This window comes from Rana temporaria, chromosome 3 (genome assembly GCF_905171775.1).
Source record: "Rana temporaria chromosome 3, aRanTem1.1, whole genome shotgun sequence".
In the NCBI taxonomy this organism is placed as follows: domain Eukaryota; kingdom Metazoa; phylum Chordata; class Amphibia; order Anura; family Ranidae; genus Rana; species Rana temporaria.
The window spans coordinates 130,966,148-130,988,043 of NC_053491.1; the positions used below are offsets into that span (position 1 = coordinate 130,966,148).

Consider the following 21,896-nt stretch of genomic DNA (forward strand, 5'->3'; position numbering starts at 1 on the left):
ATAGACTTTGCCCATCTTTCTATTTTGCATAAACCCTTATTGATTTAGAATTAATTTCTTCTTCATTAGCTACATCTGAAAATTTGAAAGGGCAGTTTTATTTTAACCGAATAACTACCTTATGGGCACTCTCTTTTATAAAAACTGTTATTAGAAATGTTAAGTCCTAACACATTCATGATTAAAAATTAATCAGAAATCCAAGGATAACGGATAGTCCCTGACTAATGTGCAAATTTGTAATGAGTTTTCTTTGGCAGGTCTAAAGGACACATGAACCCTGATAAATGACAAATAACAAATCAAGAGGGAATTAGCTGAGTTTATAAAGTGGTCTTTTTTTTTTTTTGCTGACTGTGGAATTTCAATGAAATCATGTAGTTCCATTCCAAATTTTCATAATCAATACACATTTTGCTGTTGCTATAACACAGAAAATATCGAGCTCATAAAAGAACCATTACCTTGAGAAAATAAAACCTTAAAAGTGGATGTAAAGGCACAATTTTTTTTTTACTTTTGTGCATTTTATGCATTAAAGTGGATGCAAACTGGAATTGATTTTGATGTCACAATGTAGAGTATAAGATTTCCTATCATCTGTGCCCAGTCTTGCCACAAAGAGTTAATCCAGCTCTGAGCAATCCTCTTTTATTGTTCAGTGAAATAAAACGGACTTACAGAAAAAAAACCTTAGTCCGTTCCGCCCACTTGCTGTGAATGACAGGTTATTTACATACCTCATGCACTAGCTTCACACAGGCATTATTTATTAATTTTCACCCCCACTCCTTTTCTGAAATCATGTGGTTACTTTTCTGTATTTTGACTGGATGTTAGTGATCATAGCAGAATTCAGTGTAAGAAATACATAGGAAAAAATGCATGTTGACAAGGGGAGTGTAGAGGTGGGCGGAGAGCCTACTGACATCACAACTCCATCCACAGAGCTCCAGACAACAGATCCACCCACAGAATCTGTAGTTTTTCAGGTCTCATAACAGACAGAGGGGGGACATTTGACAGGTAAGAATACTGCATCTATATCCTTATAGATCAGCACTATGGCAGTAGTTTAGAAAGGATGAGAGTGGGTTTACTTCCACTTTAAAATAGTAAAACCTTCTGTGTGCAGCATCCCCCCCAGCCCCCTTAAGTCTTACTTCTCGATCCAGCGATGTCCATGAGAGCCTTGCCTCTCTGGGGACTCGCAATCCTGATTGGCTTTTGTCAGCAGTGGGAGCCATTGGCCCCCATTGATGTCAATCACAGCCAGTGAGCCGATCAGGAGACAGAAGGGGCGTGCCTGAGTCACAGCTCCGTGTGTGAATGGACACACAGAGCCGTGGCTTGGGAGCACATGCTTGGGTGCCCCCACAGTAAGCTGCTTGCTGTGGGGGCACCCCACAGGAGGGAGACGGAGGAACCAGGAGCGCCAGGATAGGACCTGAGAAGAGGAGGATCCGGGCTGCCCTGTGCAAAACTAATGCACAGAGCAGGTAAGTATAACATGTTTGTTATTTTCTTTTTTTTCTGTATGGGAGTGGTTCTATAATTATCAGCCAGCTGCTGCACCTGCAGGGCTCTAATGAGGAAAGTTACAGAGTCTGCAGCCCTTAGAATGTCATTTCCTTTTGGGAGTGTTTCACCAAAAATCCCAAATGATGATGCTTAACATCTTATTTGTATCGTAGTGCAGGCTTCTGGGAAAACCAGTAAGCCAATGACACAAGCAGGAAATTACATTTCTGGGGGGCATTCTGTACACCCTCTGTGTACAGAACTCCTCCAGGTAGCCATATTGGCTGTGCTAGGTGAGACCTAGCACAGCCATCCTAGACTACTGACAGTTTTCTGCATGACACATTCAGATCTCATGGAAAGGCCTATGACAAAAATGCAAAATTGATTTACATGCTGATATTCAATATGTTTTTTTTCTCTTCTTTTCTGTGCTAATTGTTTTTAAATGTGTGTTAAATTAATTAATTATACATTTTACTTGAGGTGTGCTCCTTAAAAGTCCCATGGGAAATTTAGTTTTTTGTTGTGTGCATACAATTGGGCACTGAGTATCACCTCTACCCATCTTAGGCTAGCTCTACTTTCTCGTTTCATGCCTTTGTAGTCAGCAGAGTTGTGGATAAATAAATGCAGATAACAATTATGCCTGCGAGTGTGGCTTTAAAATCCAACTCAGGACTGCATGCTGCCCCATTACAAAGCCCTTCTTACCCTTTTAAGTGCCCTCCACTGAAGGTATTTTAGGGGTTTTGTTATCCATTAAAAGGCCACGTACACACGGTCAGTCCAAACCGATGAAAACGGACTGAAGGACCTTTTCATCGGTCCAAACCGATCGTGTGTGGGCCCCATCGGTCAGTTATCCTTCGGTCAAAAATGTTAGAACTTGCTTTAAAATTGAACCGATGGACGCCTAACCGATAGGTCACAGGGGTCAAGTAATTGAACTATGGAATGTAGCAGGGGACACAGATATCTGAAACTCCTAGAAGTGTTGAATGCCAAAGACAATGGCAGATGTTGCATCCTGGATTGGAGGGGAAGCAGAACACACAAGCCACAGGGTAGGTGAGTATGCATTTTATTCTTTTGCAAGGTACCTTTATTCTCAACATTTTGTTCCCTGACTGGGTTGCTTTAACAAACAATACAACTGAACTCCAGGCACACAGCTGGCTACACAATTGAAGTACATATATGGACACTGTTTTACCTGCCAGAGGATTTTTAATCCTCTTTTGTCATTCTTGTGATCCAGGCACCCTGGCCAAAAAATCACTGTCTGCATACTATGCTATATAACCGTCTGTATGTTAACTTACAGCATACTGTATGTTCACTGCAGCAGGCCAAATTGACTCCCAGTGATGGCCCTACCTCTCCCTGTATGGGGTTGCTGTGTAGGGGACTTAAAGGATTCTAATATCAAGATAAATTTAACCAATTAAGCCCCAGATCATTATGCAGCTTAAAGACCAGGCCCATTTTTGCAATTCGGCACTGTGTCGCTTTAACTGACAATTGCGCGGTCATGCAACGTGGCTCTCAAACAAAATTGGCGTAATTTTTTGCGCTGTAAACAAAAATAGAGTGACAATTTTGAAAAAAAAATTTTTTTTACTTTTTGCTATAATAAATATCCCCCAAAAATATATATAAGAAAATTATGTTTTCTCAGTTTAGGCCGATACATATTCTTCTACATATTTTTGGTAAAAAATCGCAATAAGTGTTTATTGATTGGTTTGCGCAAAATGTATAGTGTCTACCAAATAGGGGATAGTTTTATTGCATTTTTAATAATAATTTTTTTTTCTAGTAATGGTGGCGATCAGCGTTTTTTATCGTGACTGCGACATTATGGTGGACACATCGGACACTTTTGACACTATTTTGGAACCATTCACATTTTTACAGCGAACAGTGCTATACAAATGTACTGGTTACTGTAAAAATGACACGGGCAGTGAAGGGGTTAACCAGGAGGGGGTGCTGTAGTGGTTAATTGTGCCTTAATGATTCTTACTATTGGGGGGCGTGGCTGTTCGGTGACGTCACTGATCGTCGTTCCCTATGACAGGGAACAGACGATCAGTGACAGGCTCACTAGGAAGCACGGGGAGAGGTTTGTTTACACTCACCTCTCCCCGTTCTTCCTCTCTGTGACCCGATCATGGGACACCGGCGGCGATCGGATCCGCGGGGACGGTCACGGAGAAGAGGACCGGGTCGCGAGCATGCCACCGGCGTTCTCGCGACCCACGGCTGGGATCTTAAAGGGGACATACATGTATGCCCTTGTGCCCAGCCGTGTCATTTTGTCGAAGGAATATCGTCGCGCGGTGATCCTCAAGCGGTTAAGTGATTACATTCTTGCTTTAATAAAATCATAACCACATTAATTATTTGAAGTGTCTGTTTTGAATTCAGTTACTTTCAATATATTTTATTTGGATTGCTCCAAAAACGTAACATGTCAAATCACAAGTCCACCAAGTTCAACAATTCATAGCATGAGTCATTAATCGTTGTCTCCATCCAATAATTGTAACTAAAAGTCAAAATGACAATTGGATGGTATCCTTGTGTTTGAAAATGAAAGAGAAATGCACAACACTGATACAGGGTATGTAAACTCTGCAAATGTTTTCTGTTTGTAAAAAAAATACACAGTTGTTTGGTTTTGTTTATTTATCTTTGGTACGTAATGCTGGCTGAACCTTCGAGCTCCCATATCCGCAGATGACTTTGAGAGTGTTTATTGGAAATAATGCACAAACCAGAGATTGCGCAAGAGCTTGTTGTGAAAGGGATACATGAGCTTGGCGTCACACAGAGGTTTGCATGTTTCTGAGCTCTGAATTCATCTCTAGAAACTCCTCATAGCTGCATAATGTTCTCTCTTTGCACGGAAATCATTATCTGCAGACGCAAGCAGTGCCTGGTAATACACCCAAGAATATCTCAGTACAATGTAATTATTGAGAACTAGATGTAAAACTGCTTAATCTAATTCTTACTTTTCTCCAAAAAAGGAAGACATAAATGAGCCAATCTCATCTGGGAGATCTGCCCATCCTAAAATGTGCTTTTCTACGATACATAGCTCTACATCTGTCACTTTCAATTGCATTGCGTTTTGCTTGGTGCATACACAATGAAAAAGATCAGGTTTTTTTTTTGGGGGGGGGGGATGTAATAATGAAAATCAAGGTTTCCATAAATGATTCTTCCTTTTTCGTAAACATAGGAGTTGGACTGTTCATCTAGGAAACCAATGTTCAGTATGCAACGTTCCTGTTCACTGTGCAAAGCGGTTATTAGCAAATAAGTTGTGCAAGGGAAAATAAAAAAGATGGATATTTGCCAGCACCTGGTCAAAGTGAACACTGCTTTACCCCCCTGAATGTGAATTGAATGCCCTGTTTCATAGGAGTGATAAAATCGGTGTAGTGTCTCAGGTGAATAATTCAAGTCAGCGACCAAGCCAGTATTGAAGATTCCTTTAGGGGTGGAATAGTAACAAACAAAAACTCAAGCAAAATATGCAAATTTGGTTTACCGGACATGTACCGGACAACTGAACTGAAACCTACTGAAGTCTATGGAAGCTGAATCTTTCAAAGCCATGTTGCAAGCTTTTGGTAGAACACAGCTTGGGTAGCTGAGCACTGACATGGAGACATGTATCAATGCAAAAAAAGAAAAAATGCTTTTTTTTCTATAAAAAAACAAAACATGTTATACTTACCTGCTCTGTGTAATGGTTTTGCTCAGAGCAACCCGATCTTCCTCTTCTCGAGTCCCTCTTTGGTGCTCCTGGCCCCTCCCGCCTGCTGAGTGCCCCCACAGCAAACAGCTTGCTATGGGGGCACCTGAGTCGAGCTGCAGGTCCATGTGTCCATTCAAACATGGAGCCATGGCCCAGCCCTGCCCCTCTCTCTCCTGATTGGCTAGCCCACTTTAAATTAACAGCAGCGGGAGCCAATGGCGCCGCTGCTGTGTCCCAGCCAATCAGGAGGGAGAGTCTCGGAATGGCCGAGATATTTGTGGACATCGCTGGACAGAGATAGGGCTCAGATAATATTAGGGGGGCTGGAAAGGCTGCTGCACACAGAAGGCTTTTTATTCTAATTCATAAAATGTATTAACATAAAAAACCTTCTGCCTATACAACCCATTTAAAGGGCCATAATAAAAATATGCTTAGGGTAAGGGAGAGGTAGGGAGAATGTATGGTGTAGATAGGAGGATTTAATACATTTCAGGAATATGTTTTCTAAGTGAGTTGTCTTGAATAAGTCTAAAGCCTCGTACACACGGTCGGACTTCAAACAAACTTTTCCGTGGATTTTTGTCTGAAGGAAGTTGGCCGGGCACACCCATAGCATACACGCGCTTGGACTTTTCTGCAAATTTTCCTAAAACATTCCCAACATCACATGTTTTTTCTGCTCTTTTCTGCTCTTTACCGCCACCCTTTGGTCAACTTCTGCTATTGTTGGTTGATTTTAACATTGGTTCTGGGCATGTGTGTTTGTACTTTGGACAAAAGTCCGATGGATTTCTGTACACACGGTCTGATTTTTTTTGCCGAAAAGTTTGTCCGTTTGCAGAGCGAACTTTTGTCCGATGAAAACAGAAACAGTTTGTCCGATGGAGCGTACACACGGTCCGATTTTTTGAAAAACTTGCACATTTTGAAGTTTGTTGGCAAAAAGTCAGACTGTGTGTTTGGGCCTTATGTGGACCAATAAGTAAAAGAAGTACAATCTAAAATCAGAGGCCTTCTTCCTTTCCTTTGTTTCATTGAACTGGGAATGAATAGTGTTGCTATGATAAAAGATCATTGTTCAGTTGGAAATACATCTCTTTATTTCTTTGTTTTCCCTTTTGTGTCATGTATGAGTTTTTCTTGTATTAGGTAGGATATCTATTCAATGTTTCCCTTTACTTGTTTTCTTGTTGTTTTCTTTGTTTTCTTACTAACAATCAATAAAAAATAAATTAAAAGCCAAAATGTGTTAAACCTGCAAAAGAGATGGTGCAGCAGTAGGATGTACCCCAGCAAAAGTGACAATTAAAAAAAAATGTTGCTAGATTACATTTCCGGTCCTTTGCCTTTTTTGTAAACAACAGCCAGTGATGTCATTGACCAAATAAGATCATGATCATTTTTGGTCAATGACATCAGCCAGGTATCCCAGCGTTGCTGTTTACATTTCAGCAGCCCAGGGGACCTGTCATTTTTGATTGGGTTTTTTGGGAGACAATCATTCTATGGTCCTTAGGGTATTGCTCATCATGATTGACAATGTGGCTGACAGGGGATTTACATTGTGGGCATTTGTTTGACTTAATTTGCTTTTCAACAGTGTTTTAAAGGGGCATTCAGATTTTGTTAAGTTGGAGGTACGTTCTCCATGTTGAGGGAATATGGATTGATATGGTTTGGGGGTTGCCTCTATAAGGATCTGGTATGAATTATGAGGGGGATCAAAGGATAAGGGTCTAATACAGATTTTGAGGAGAATTGGACTTTTTTGTGTGGGGTCCCCAAAAAAATCTGGGTAGAAATAAATTTGATTTCCTTGACTAAGACCTAGGCTATTACGGGCACTCTGTGATCCTCTGTAATGGGGGTTATGGTGAACTGGTAAGGAAACATCTATTTCATCTGGTGGTGGAACTCACATGCGGAAGATGGTGGATGTACTATTTGACTAAGCTCATAGTTGCAAACACTGGTGGACTTTTTTAATACATGAACCGTCAAGTTGTTTTAGTGTGATTCTATTTCTACCCAATTGTGCTCTACTGTTTGATATTTTACAGGGGAATTGCTGCTTTATTTATAATTTTTAATATTATCATTAAGACTGTTGTTTGTGCTTAGCGCGGTTTTTATTCACAAACTTTTTCTAGATCCTTTTTAAGGCATGCAGCTTGGCACTGTCCTCTCTACTTCTGAAACATACCAGGCCATGTGTCCGCAACATGGCAAGGCACCTTGTCCCCATGTTGAAGGGAAAAAATGCCCCATCCCCATATCCCTGGCCCAGTGGATGTGAAGGTCTGCATTTGGGGACTTATCAGAATCTCTAAGCCCCGTAGTATTTTGTGTTACTCATTCACAACAAAAAAAAAAGTGAATAATATACAAAACACATATAACATCGAAAAAGTATTCTATCAAAAGACAAACAAGAAAAACATGTCTCACAAAGTAAATCCAACATCAGTCATATCATTCAGCAATGTAGATGCATCTTCGATCAAGATGACTGATGCCCAATTGAGCCGTGCCACAACAATCCTCTTATTTTTTGACAATTTTCCTGGCTTGCTGCTGAACGTCAGAAAACTGACTGAGGATGTTGGCTGATGTAGTTGATGTTCTATAAATTACCATATCCATAATACCCGCTGCCTTGTTTAATATTTGAAACAAGCCGATGGGCTGTGAGAGGCTGTCCTCATTTAGTGACAATAGTGATACTGCCACTAAATGAATGACCTCTGGCTATAGCAGCCAGAGATTAGGACAGGTGGAAGAACTGGCAACATCTGGCTATTAAGTTCACCCATTTATCAAGCTGAGAACAACTTGGGTTTGGGTCAAACTCATTTTGCTGACTACACTAAACTGATGCCCCATACACATGGCCGGGATTTTCGATGGGAAAACTGCGATGAGAGCTTTTGGCCAGGAATCCCGACCGTGTGTATGCTTCATCGCAGTTTTTCCGATGGGAAAACTGCCAAAAACGACTGGAAAAAAAAGAGAACTGGGTGTTTTTTTTCCCGCCAGGATTCCTGACTGACTTTTTCCCGTCAGAAATCCTGGCCGTGTGTACAGGGCATTAGACTGGGTTGCTGTGAGTTACTGAACTTTTTACACTATTGCTGTCCCCCATTCCTGTGCACACACACCGATATGACAAACATAATGTATAATAATAATATTCTTCTACAAGTTTGTGGTGCATGCTATATGACGTAAATGGTGTTGATTCAGAGATCTCTTTAAATCATCACCTGGATAATTACCCATATAAACTTTATTTTTACAAATATTGTTTTAATACATGCCTACAGTAGCAGAGATACAATTGTGTAACACACTGGACTAAGAAATAAGGACTACTTATTTGAACTGCAACCTTCATGCTGGCAAGTTTCTATTAAGTAAACAGTTCCATTCTGACTGTTGCTTTCCTTTTCCCTCAGACCTACTGCTGTCAAACAGCTGCGTACCATTCTCGGACTCCACACCAGAGAGTTTGGGTTTTCAGACCCTGCTGCTAGATGAAGAGAGGGGTCGGCTATTTCTCGGTGCGAAAGATTACATCTATATGCTCAACCTGGTTGATTTAAACAAAAATATCAGAAAGGTCAGTGTGTTTAAAATAACTTTGTTTTGATTAATGCCTTTTCAAACAATTTTTTCATGGTACACTTACTTTCTAACGCTTTCAGTAGATGGTTAGTTGTGTTCAATTTACTTTTTATAGACAGAATGATAGATTATATTCCTACTAGATGTAAATATAGATATGCTATAGTATACACTGTATTCTAAATAACCTAGTACCACCACCAAGCTGGATTATGGCAATATGACAACAATGATGAGGATGATTATAGTAACAGCAATCCTATAGATAATAAATGAAGACTTCAGTTTTCCTGCCTTCTTGTTTCTGTCTCACTGGGAACTCCCATGTACCCTTTTCCTGCTCCTCTTGACTAATGTTTTCCCCCTCCCTTTGGTTCTACTTCTCCATCTGCCCGATGGAGCCTATTAATTAAAAGATATGTGCATACTTTTGGGTCTCAATTGTATGTAGGCAACCAAATATTATACTCCCGTTTGTTATTATGAGCTCAGTATGCCCACAGAAACCGGTGCATAAGCTTCAGAGAACATTCACTGAATTTACAACAAATATGATTTGATATCGAATGTAAGCGCCAACTGGATTACTAACGTTTCCATGGAATGTATGCGCCACTATCTGAATGTATGTTGGCTAGGCCAAAGCTTGTCTGAAATAAGAATATGTTTTTTTTCCAACCCCTTTATGCAAATATGCCGCTCTCAGAGCCCGGTCCTTGGTGCCAAAGGGCCGCATATTTGTATTCAATTACTCCCAATAAACCTGTGCCAAGAGCGCGGGTGATGCACGCTCCCGGCACAGCAACCATCACCTAACCAAAAGCTCCCGATCATAAGGAGTTTTCTGACCACTTGACTGCCGTGATCTTAAGTCACTCCCCGCCTCCCGAAATCATAAACCTCTTAATGGGCCATAAAGCACCGGTGCTAAGAGGTTGTAAAGGCAGAAGTTTTTTTTCACATTACTACATTCTATGCAGTAAGGTAAAAAACCTTCTGCATGCAGCTTCCCCCGGCAGCCTCCCCCCTCCAAATACATACCTAAACTCGATCCAGCGATTTGCACGAGAGCTGAGACTCCCTCAGCTCTCTCACTACTCATTGACTCAGATGCAGCAGCAGGAGCCATTGGCCCCCACTGCTGTCAATTAGAGCCAGTGACAAGAGAGCAGGGGGCAGACCAGAGCCCTGTCTTATGGACACACAGAGCAGGGTTTAGGAGCGAGCATGCACAAATGCCCCCATAGCAAGTGGCTTGTGATGGGGCACCTGGTGGGGGGAGGTACCCAGAGCATCAGCAGGGGACACAAAAAGAGGAAGGTCGGGGCTGCTCTGTTCAAAACCAATGCACAGAGCAGGTAAGTATAACATGTTTGTTATTTTGAAGCAAAAAAACAAACCTTTAATATTACTTTAATGGTAAAATGTTGACACATATTTTGCACTGAATGCACAAAAGCATCATTATTTGGATGTTCAATGGGCACTTCATCAAAAGCATTAAACATTAGTGTATGATCCGGTAATTTCAGGCATCATGACAGTTATGCATGTGTAGACTCACATGCTTATGCAGGCCAAAGGAATTGTATGCATGTGTTTGATAATTTCCATTAGTAAATTGTCTCTAATGGATCCAAGATCTGTATTACCTACTCTTCTCAAGCTAAAAATTGTAACTCCGCCTGTCTATGCCATCTACTACAAATAAAGTTAAGAACTCCAGAATTGATATAACAGAAACTAGTGCAGCGTCTGGTCCATCTTCTTGCAAACTACACTTTATGTTAAACACGTAGTGGGGAATTTATCATAACTGAAGCAAGAAGAACCTGGAGCAGCTTTGCATAGTAACTCATCAGCTTCTATCTTCAGCTTGTTCTGTTTTTGAATTTGTTTTATTCAGTTTTTTCTTAGGCCCCATACACACAATAGAATCCATCCGCTGAAAAATCCCAGCGAATGGGTTTTGAGCGGATAGATCCTATGGTGTGTACACTCCAGCGGATCTGTTTCCGCGGATATATCTCCCCTGGGATGGATTCCAGCAGATCGAATATTCGCTGACATGCTAAACAAATCCATCTGCTGGAATCCATCCCAACGGATGGATCCGCTGGTCTGTATAGACTCACCGGATCCATCCGTCTGAAGGGATCCCCGCATGCGTCGTAATGATTCGACGCATGCGTGGAATTCCTTATATGACAGCGTCGCGCACGTCGCCGCGTCATAATCGCGGCGACGGCGCGACACGTCATCGCCAGAGGATTTTGGCGCGGATTTCAATGCGATGGTGAGTACACTCCATCGCATGAGAAATCCGCTGAAATCCTCGAGAGGATTTATCCGCAGAAACGTTCCGCTGGAACGTATTCGCGGATAAATCCTCTCGTGTGTATGGGGCCTTACACAAAAATATAGCTTCTATACATTTCCAATAAGCCTATAAAAATCTTCAGCTTGTTCCTTATAAAGTGGAACTTTATTAAGAAAATGAAGCCCTACTTGATCACTTCAGGCTGGTCCCTAAAACATAAAAAAAAAGGGCCAGATTCTGGTAGAATGGCGTATCTATGCGACGGTGTAACATATCCGATTTACGTTACACCGCCGCAAGTTTTTCAGGCAAGTGCTTTATTCACAAGACACTTGCCTGTAAATTTGCGGCGGCATAGCGTAAATCATGCAGCAGAATTCAAATTCGGCGGGTAGGGGGCGTGTATCATTTAAATGAAGCGCGTCCCCGCGCCGAACGAACTGCACATGCGCCGTCCCTAAAATATCCCAGTGTGCATTGCTCCAAATGACGTCGCAAGGACGTCATTGGTTTTGACGTGGACGTAAATGACATCCAGCCCCATTCACGGACGACCTACACAAACGACGTTACTTTTTAAAATTTCGACGCGGGAACGACGGCCATACTTAACATTGTTGCGCCGCACTTAGGCCACCATATAGCAGGGGCAACATTATGCCGGGAAAAGCCTAACGTAAACATCGTAACTTTACTGCGTCGGCCACGCGTACGTTCGGGAATTCGCGTATCTAAGTAATTTGCATACTCAACGCGGAAATCGATGGAAGCGTCACCTAGCGGGCAAAAAAAAAATTGCAGTTACGATCCGACAGCGTAAGAGACTAACGCCTGCCGGCTCTAGTGGATATCTATGAGTAACTGATTCTAAGAATCAGTCGCATAGATACGACGGGCCAGATTAGGACTTACGACGGCGTACATGGCGCTGCACCGTCGTAAGTCCTTTACGAATCTGGGCCTAAGTGTCTATACTATCTAAAATCCAGTAATACACTCTTTCACCCTGCTCCCTGCATGCTCAGTTGCTTTCAGTTTTTAGGTATTTTTAGGTACTGCTGAGTTTGTGGAGGCCGATCTGCTGACAGCCTTAAAGTGGAATTAAACCATCTTATTCTTTAACAGCAAAGGAAGCTGCTTCTGTTTGATCTGCAACTACCATGGTGCTGCACATGTGATCAGTTATGACACCGACCATTTGATGGTTTGACAGTTTGGTTGAGGACACAAGCAAATGTGACAGTTAGCAATCCTGGCATTCCAGGAATGTAACTGTTTTTTGAAACAGTTAAATTGATGTGTTTAGTTTTGCTTTATGATTTACAGCTGTTCAGGGGCTTTGGGCTTCAGTAAAATGGCAGCCTCCAGCAAGAGGAAAATTGAGCAATGCTGGAGGCAATTTACAGCACTCACTTATTTTGGTAGCATAATTATTAATGTGGTATGTGTGTTCCTTGCTAAATAACTTTTTTTAATAAGCTGCTATGGGTAAAGTTCCACTTTAAACTTTGAAAATGAAAGGCAGAAACTGATTATTGCCATACACAGCTGCTCCAGCTTCTAGCTGATCCAGCTTTGATAAATTCCTCTCTATAACATTTTCAACAGAAGTGCTAGAATAGTGTCTTAAAAATATAACAGTCCCGTCTGCGTAATTACGAATCCTTTTCACACTCAATAGTTAAGAGCACAGAAGGTTCCCATCTGGGAAATATTAAGCACAACTACAGTATGCTCCAGATGAAAAGCTACTCGGTTTCATGTTTTATAAAATCCTCCTGATATATAAAAGAATATTACAAACGGTGTAAAATGGATAAGACATGTATGGTACACAATTCTCACACCTCAGTTCTCTTTTTGGAGTTTTTATATTCTTTCAGACCGCCCTGTTTGTTTGCTTTCCCTCCTTATCTACACTTCACTCTGCTGTCCGCTATCAAAGTATTACTCTCATCTTGCAAAAAAATCAGCAATACAACCTTTTCTATTACAGTATGTGTCTAAATTCACTATTTTCTGGATTGTTGAACTGTCTAAAGATTTAAATACTATCTCTGGATGGCCATATACTTTGTAAATTATTTCCTTTCAACCTGCAGCCATACAAAAAAGACTTTAGAAAACTGGCCTCTATAGAAACTCTTTCAGCTGCAGCATTGAAGAGTAATAATTTATAAAGAAAATTGCTATTTTAATGCCGCGTACACACGATCGGACATTCCGACAACAAAACCATGGATTTTTTCCCGACGGAATGTTGGCTCAAACTTGTCTTGCACGAACACACATGGTCTCACAAATGTTGTCAGAAATTTTGAACGTCAAAAACGCTGTCACGTACAACACTGTGACGAGCCGAGAAAAAATAATTTTAATGATTCCGAGCATACGTCAAATTGATTCCGAGCATGCGTAGGATTTTTGTACGTCGGAATTGCATACAGACATTTGGAATTTCCGACAAGAACTTTTATTGTCGGAAAAATTGAGAACCAGCTCTCAAACATATGTTGTCGGAAATTCCGACAGTAAGTGTCCGATGGAGCATACACACGGTCGGAATATCTGTTGTCAGAAATTCCGACCATGTGTACGTGGCATAAGGGCCAAAAGTACAACTTCTGCATTTTAGAGACCTGAAAAGATGGCAGAAAAGAACAAGGCCTGGAGCTATATGAGCAGCATAGGTGGAAGTCCTGACATGACTAGGTTTGCAGGACAAACTGAATCAAAAGTGCTAAAGTTAGCTTTTTTTTTATTTCAAATAATACTGCCAGATTGGAGGAAGCAAGGGTGGGGCAGGGTGTAGCCATGATGGGGTGATGCTGGGTGTGACCTTCTCCTCAGGGTCAGTTATGGCTGTTACAGCAAAGAAGAAGCTTCTCTCTCTTTCTGTCCTGCTGACCAGATATAAGCATAAGATGTCATGCTTGGGCATTCATGGTAGGGGTCTCAGGGTCTTTGAAGACAGCGATTGGTGTTTGGTGAATGATGGGTTGGGCCCATCTGAGGAATGGGTGTACCTTCCTGATCTAAGTTAGGACGGTGGTGACAAATAAGAGTTATTTGGCTGTATTGAAGGTATCTTGGTTGTAAATTGTCCCAGAGTCAGTGTATTTGCAGCTGGGAGTCTTGAAGTTGACTTTGGTGGTAGATACAACTGGTCAGTTTAATAATGGTGCCTTCTGTATAAAGTTGTATATTATTTTTATATTTGTGTTATTTAACCTCCCTGGTGGTTTTCTCGAGTGTGGCTCGAGGTTAAATTTCAGGACCATTAGCAGTAACCCCGAACCACACTCGGGATTGCATTGCAGGATCCTGGTGCAGGTTACTTACCTTGTCCCCAGGATCCTGCGATGTTCCCCCGCTGTGCTCGCGGGCTGTGTCCTCTGCTCGATGCCTCTCTGTGCACGGCTCCATTCCCTGTGAGCGTCACAATGCACGACTGTTTTTAATGTCATGGAAAATACAAAATTTTTCTCAACGTGATTCTTGTCAAGCCTCCCTTGCATACACACAACTGTGAAAAGAAAATGCTCGAGGAAAGCGCGGTGACGTACAACATGTATGACGGCACTATAAGGGGGAAGTTCCATTCGAATGGCGGCACCCTTTGGGCTTGATTATGCGAATTTACCTTCTCATAACTTGCCTCTGAGCATGCACATTTTTTTCCACATCGTTAAAACCTACACACGACCATTTTTCACGACGTGAAAAACGTTGAGAAAAAATAAAGCATGTTCTAAATTTTTAATGCCCATTTTTCATGTCGCGAAAAATGCTCTGGAGCCTACACACGATCGTTTTTATTGGCCAATTAAAAATTGCATTTTTCTCGTCATGGAAAACGGTCGTGTGTAGGCGGCATCATAGACAAAAATAAATGCAGCCACCACATGAATAATGGGTAAGTGGCAATATAAAAAAATAATTGTTGTTGGGCTTAATACCTCTTTAACCTCCCTGGCCGTATGATAATGTCAGATTTTTGAATGTCAAAGCAGTACAATGTTTTGTATAGTAATTTGGCGTGTTATATTGTAGGCCTGTAATTCTTAGGAATAACGCACTTAAATCTGTCCAAACAAGAGTCTAGTAAACATCATGATAACGTTTGAAACACAAAGTCATAAATTATATTATAACAAATAACTATAAATAATTATAAAAAATAATAATATTGTATAATAATAAGAACATTTATTCAATAATGTAATCAAATCAAATACAGTGAAATTGTCAATGTCATTACTTTCAATGTCTGATGAAGTCGCCATAAATCACTATCACTCAATTTTGCAAGTGATTCTAATTGACTATTGTTGTTTTCTAGCTTGTCTAAACCCGGTTTTGATGTAGATGGATGCTTTTTGGATGTCATGGACATTCTTAAGTTTCTAGGCAGAAAGAACAGTATATATAATATAAAATTGCAGACAGGTCACTGGACAAAGCACTAGGGACAAAAGAGAGGTGAAATGATTTGCTACAGTAATGTAATTTTACAGAATACAGTGTGAGTTATGTATTTTGCACTTTTTGAATTTCCCCTTGAGCCTGGATCAGTAATACATTGGGAAGAGGATCCGCCTGAGGACACAGTGGGAGGACATCACAGGATCCTGGGGACAAGGTAAGTAAACGGTACATGGATCCTGTGATGCAATCCTAAGAATGGCTCAGGGTTACCACTTTTGGTACTGCAAATTAACCCAGAGTCACACTTGGGAATACCACAAGGAAGGTTAAGGAATGCCAGTGGTATTGCAGCATTCATTATCTACAGCCTATTGCACAACTCACTGGGTTAATTCACTAAAGAGGTATATGCCGTTCACTTAGTAAAATAAATGTTCACTGTGCATGGCATATCTTCACTTTGCAATATGAATGGTATTGAATAAGGTAAAATTGCATTCACTTTGAAAACCCAGTCACGTGCTAGAAAAGTCCTATATGTAAGTTCCCTTGTACATAATTGGGCATTTAAAGCTAACACGTGTTCACTTTATTTACCAGCCTCACCTTTAGTGGATTACTCAATGTGCCACAATCACGAATCCCACATTAAATAATTACCTCACTCACTAAGAAAACCTGATCTCTGAACCTAAACTGTTAACCACTGCAAAGCAAATACTGAATTCCGAGTCTCATGAATTCTTCTTTTCAAACTTTTACCAATATCAAATAATGTGTTACACTCTGCAGACATTAATATTATTCCAAAAAAGTCTGTTTGACTCGGTGAGCAAAAAAATGCTGATATATGTAGTATTTTTTTATTTTATTTATTTAATACACCTCCTGTACACCAGATCAAATGTACTGTACTGCCTAAAAAAAAATTAAGAAATAACACTGAGGACAAACATTTTGCTCATCTCCTTATGGTAAATACCAGTCTGTCAGTTCAGTTAATTGGATATTCTTTGCACTGACATAGTATTTAGAAATATGTTCTACTTTAGCGTTCTGCTGGGAAGAACTAATGTCATCTGTATGTGGCACAGCCAGGACATCTGCTTCCAGCTATTTTCAGTTGTTCTATATCTGGACCTAAGTAAACCCCCAGTGATGTGTTCTATTTGTACCTAATCATCCTTTCTGTATTAACACAATTGAGTTTATTGCTTTAACCACATCAATACTAAGCATTTTTGCCCCCTTCCTTCCCAGACCAATTTTCGCGACAATTGCGCGGTCATGCTACGCTGTACCCAAATAAAAAAATTATAATTGTGTTCACTCAAATAGAGCTTTCTTTTGGTGGTATTTATTCACGATTTTGGTTTAAATTTTTTGCGATATAAGCGAAAAAAGAGCGGAAATTTGGAAAAAAATATATATTTTCTTCTTTTTATTTTAATAGATATCCAATAAAATCAAATTTTATCATAAATTTAAGCCAAAATGTTTTCTGCTACATGTTTTTGTTAAAAAAAAATCACGTTAAGTGTAGATGTATGCAAATGATCATGTACAGATGTGCGCAGGTGATCAGGGACATATGTGTGCAAATGATCATTGGGACATGTGATTTTACTGTTACATATGTAGGGGACAGGTGTTTTTTCTATGTGGAGACATGTGTGGGGACATGTGTTTTGGGGACATGTGTGTTTTACATTGTGGGGACACTAGACTGGTGATCAGTGAGTAAAAAGCTGTAAAAAACAGCTCATACTCACTGATAACCGGCCAGCTGCAGCGATCTACTCTCCTCTCCTCACCAACAACTAATGTGTGAGGAGAGCCGATCGCCTAGAAACCGGCTCTATGTTTACATCACATGACGGCTGTGACTGGACATGGCCATCATGTGATCGGGAGGGCCAATCACAGAGCCCACCTGCTGTTGTGAGATGCGCCGTGTCAGGGTGACATGAGCGCATCGGGATCGCATCACTGCGTGAGAATGTTCGTGCACGATTCTTCCTCCTTCTGAGGGACGTTCCTGAACATCCACTCAGAAGGAGGGAGCACCCACCCGGTCGTATATGTACAGTGGCTGGGGGGGGAGTAGTTAAAGTGGGTCAGTAAATACTTTCATAAATATCTGTTTCTAAAGATGAACCAAACATTTGAAGATGAGGACAACCATAAAAACCTAAAGGTTGATTGAGCGTAACATTTTTTATCCATTGCAGCTTACCCTTTACTGGATGTGGTGGCTGCATTAATTTTCCTTTTTTAAGTTAAGTGTACTTTCTTCAAGTACAGTGTCCTTACAATACTCTGTGCACCATACTTAAAGCGGGGGTTCACCCTGTTAAAAAAAAAAAAAAAGTTTTTTTTTATTAGACCATTAAATTCGGCATCGTAGCGCGAGCTACGGTATGCCGGTCTTACATTTTTTATGCCCGTACTCACTGTGCTATCGATGATTGAAGAATCCGGGGAATGGGCGTTCCTATGGTGAGAGAAGGTGATTGACGGCCGGCCCTGGCACGTCACGCTTCTCCGGAAATAGCCGAAATAGGCTTGGCTATTCACGGCGCCTGCGCATAGCCTGTGCGCAGGCGTCGTGAATAGCCGAGACCTACTCCGGCTGTCTTCGGGGAGCGTGACGTGCCATAGCCGGCCGTCAATCACCTTCCCTCTCCATAGGCACGCCCATTCCCCGCGGGAGTCGGATTCTTCAATCATCGATACCACAGTGAGTACGGGGATTAAAAATTTAAGACCGGCATACCGTAGCTCGCGCTACGATGCCGAATTTAATGGTCTAATGATGGAAAGGAGGGTGAACTACCGCTTTAAAGCTCAACCCATGTTTATCAGCCTTCATGGTTATCTTCTGTAAACTACAGAACATCTGCTTCTTTTGAGATGAGGAGGGAGCTAGTGTTTGTCCAAACAAAAAGAGTAACATCAACACCCTTTCTCCATAGATGTACAGTGAGTGAGCATTGTCACACTATGACAGAGAGTTTGTTACTGTCAGAATGAACAGGTAAAAATAAAGGTGAAACAAATCTGAAAAAATAAAACATATGTAGCCACCACATGTAAGTACCGGTAAGCTGCAAATTATAACATTTTATTTTTTTTGTATTATATATGCTTCACTGCAATAAAATAAACTCATGTTCAGACGAGTTGATTACAGCCCTTTCCAAATTTGGGTACATACCATGAGGTTAATTTACTGAAGAAGCTGAGAACTTTAGCACAATAAATTGTGTGAATATTCATTTAAATTTTTCAATCATATAAAAAGAAAAAATCGATTTACTTTATCAGCACACAAAAAAAGTAATTGAAGTGATTATGTATGTATTTATTATTTATTTATTTAAGGCAATTTACACAACGCTTTACATATACACTGTACATTCACATCAGTCCCTGCTCTCAAGGAGCTTAGAATCTAAGGTGCCTAACTCACATTCATACATACACATACTAGGGCCAACTTAGATAGGAGACAATTAAACTACCAGCATGTCTTCGGAGTTTGGGAGACTAGAATATCCAGAGGAAACCAACGCAGGCACAGGGAGAACATTCAAACTCCAGGCAGGTAGTGTCATTGTTGGCCATTTTGATGCCCCCCTCCCCCCGCCAGAACACAACAGCTCAGCAGAGCTCAGCGGAGTGGTCAGCACTCTCAGCCATCGGGAGCCAGTCAGCTGCTGGTTTTCCAGCATGCTCATCCGACAGAAGTCGGCCAAATTGTCCACTTTTGTCGGACTGGCTGACATACACACGGGCCGAATATCGGACATTTTTTATTGAACCGGCCATTGTCTCTCAACATTTAGCCCGTGTGTACAGGGCTTAAGGATTTCCTCTATGTCTACCACACCAATTGCCATGACAGATGTTAAGCTTCTGTTTACCTTCCTGTTTATACAACCTCTGCCAAAGACAGAAAAACATTTTTTCTTTCATGTCCATGGCGACAGTAAGATTTTTGCTACTGTGGTGGGGTAATTCAAACTATTTGGATCAAACCATGCAGGAACATACCCATTTCGGCATTTACTATAACCAGCAGACCAAATGATTAAATCCTCCCCAAATGATGAGTCAAAGATGTGCTGTCAGGGTTAGTAACATTTGTGTTCTGCTTTAGTATTGTTTATAAATCTAAAATCATTTAGTGTAGTCTATTATAAAATACTGACTTATTATTCAGATGCAGATTGATGAAACATCTATGGGATCCTATTTGAAAATCGCATTCAAAAACACGACTGCTTTAACCTCCATTCCTGAGTTTGGCTCGGGGTGGAATTTCAGTACTAATAGCGGTAACCCCCGAGCTAGACTCGGGATCACATCCCAGTATCCAGGCAGAGTTACTTACCTTGTCCCCTGGATCCTGCGATGTTTCCCCGCTGTGTAAGGCAAGCTGTCTCCTCGCTCGATTCACACAGTGCCCGGAGGGCCATGGAGCTCCGTTCCCTGCGACGTTACGACGCACGGGGGTGGAGATCGGCTCCAAATTCAAAAAAGTTAAAACACAGTACACATACAGTATACTGTAATCTTACAGATTACAGTACTGTATAACATAATTACACGCCCCCCTTTGTCCATAGTGGTCTGTCCAGTGGTCTGCATGCACTTTTATATTATAAATACATTTTTTTCTGCCTGAAAACTGTAGATTGTCCATAGCAACCAAAAAGTGTCCCTTTATGTCAAAAGGGGTTTTAGACCAGCTAGAAAACAGTGATAATTATAATCACTTGCATAATTGAGCAATAGTGATTTGTGGGGAAATTTGTAATCAAACACTGGAAGTAATGACAGCGACAAATCTGCAACTGAGCAAATTTCAGTGTTTTTGATTTGATTACATTATTGAATAATTTTTATTATTATTATATTATTTATAGTTATTTATTATATTATAATTCATGATTTTGTGTTTTGAAACTTTATCATACCTGGGATGTCTACTAGTCTCTTGTTTGGACAGATTTAAGTGAGTTGTTCCTAAGAATTACAGGCCTACAATATAAAACGACCATGCAAAACAATTGTATCGCTTTCAGTACCAAAAATCTGAAAGAATCATATCACCAAGGAGGTTAAGGGTTCCATACAGTCATCATGAAACAGTTCTCAATAGAATTTACATCATAAATGGAACCTTCTACTGATTAGATTGATCCCTTTGACTAAAGACTGTATATAATAATCATGCTTCAGAGCCTTCATATAAAATGAGAACTATGAAGTAGCTGTCAAGTAGCTGTCAAAATCCCTGAATCCCATTTTGTTTAACTATTTATAATGTTGTGATGGCATTAAGTATAGTACAATTTTTTTCTGTTAAATTTGGCACATTGCTTAAAACACTGTATGTGTTTTCATCTGATGTGAAATGTGAACCCCATCAGGAATACAGTATGTTTCTGGTTTGTTTCACCCTTTGACAGTGTGGCTTTTGACATCATAACATAACATGACAGGACTATTTTAATATGTATACATTACAAACTAATGGAATAGGTGGTATTCTTTATAGTAGCAGAAATAACATTTTTGTTCTTGTTTTTAATTCATTAGTAATAAAAAGGGGCTTGTGCCCATTATCTCAACATTTTACAGTTGTAAAGCAGTTTTGCTTCTGAGCATGTGCAGTTTTATATACAGCTGTTTTATACATTTTTGTGCACGTTTTCTATTTTATTTATATTTATATTGTGTACAGATTATTTGTTGACCTGCTGTGTACACTGAGGACCATAAAACTGCACACACAAAACACTAGGAATTGTACCTTTTTGGGCATTAGTAATAGGAGCGTTGACTGCTGGGAGTATTGCCGCTTACACACAACCGTTTTTCATGATGATAAAAGTGCATTTTTTTTAAATTGGTCGTGAAAAACGATTGTGTGTAGGCTCCAGAGCATTTTTCTCGACGAGAAAAATGGGCATTCAAAATTTTCAACCTGCTCTATTTTTTCTCATCGTTTTTCACGTCGTCGTTTTTCTCATTGTGAAAAACGGTCGTGTTTACGCTTTAACGACGTGAAAAAAACGCACATGCTCAGAAGCAAGTTATGAGACAGGAGCGTTCGTTCTGGTAAAATTAGCGTTCGTAATGGAGATAACACATTCGTCATGCTGTCAAGCACGAAGACTGAAAAGCGTGAATCGTAACACAAAATCAGCAAAAGCA

The 21,896-nt window shown here is 40.5% G+C and overlaps 1 protein-coding gene across 2 annotated transcripts in view; it reads left to right on the forward strand.

Moving 5' to 3' along the window:
* The window catches only part of SEMA3D (semaphorin 3D), a 252,611-nt gene that overhangs the window by 89,878 nt on the left and 140,837 nt on the right, over positions 1-21,896 (forward strand). For both annotated transcript variants that reach the window (XM_040343436.1, XM_040343437.1), the window contains exon 3: positions 8,755-8,918. In XM_040343436.1, coding sequence (XP_040199370.1) covers positions 8,755-8,918 — 164 coding nt within the window. The remainder of the gene's footprint in view (positions 1-8,754; positions 8,919-21,896) is intronic.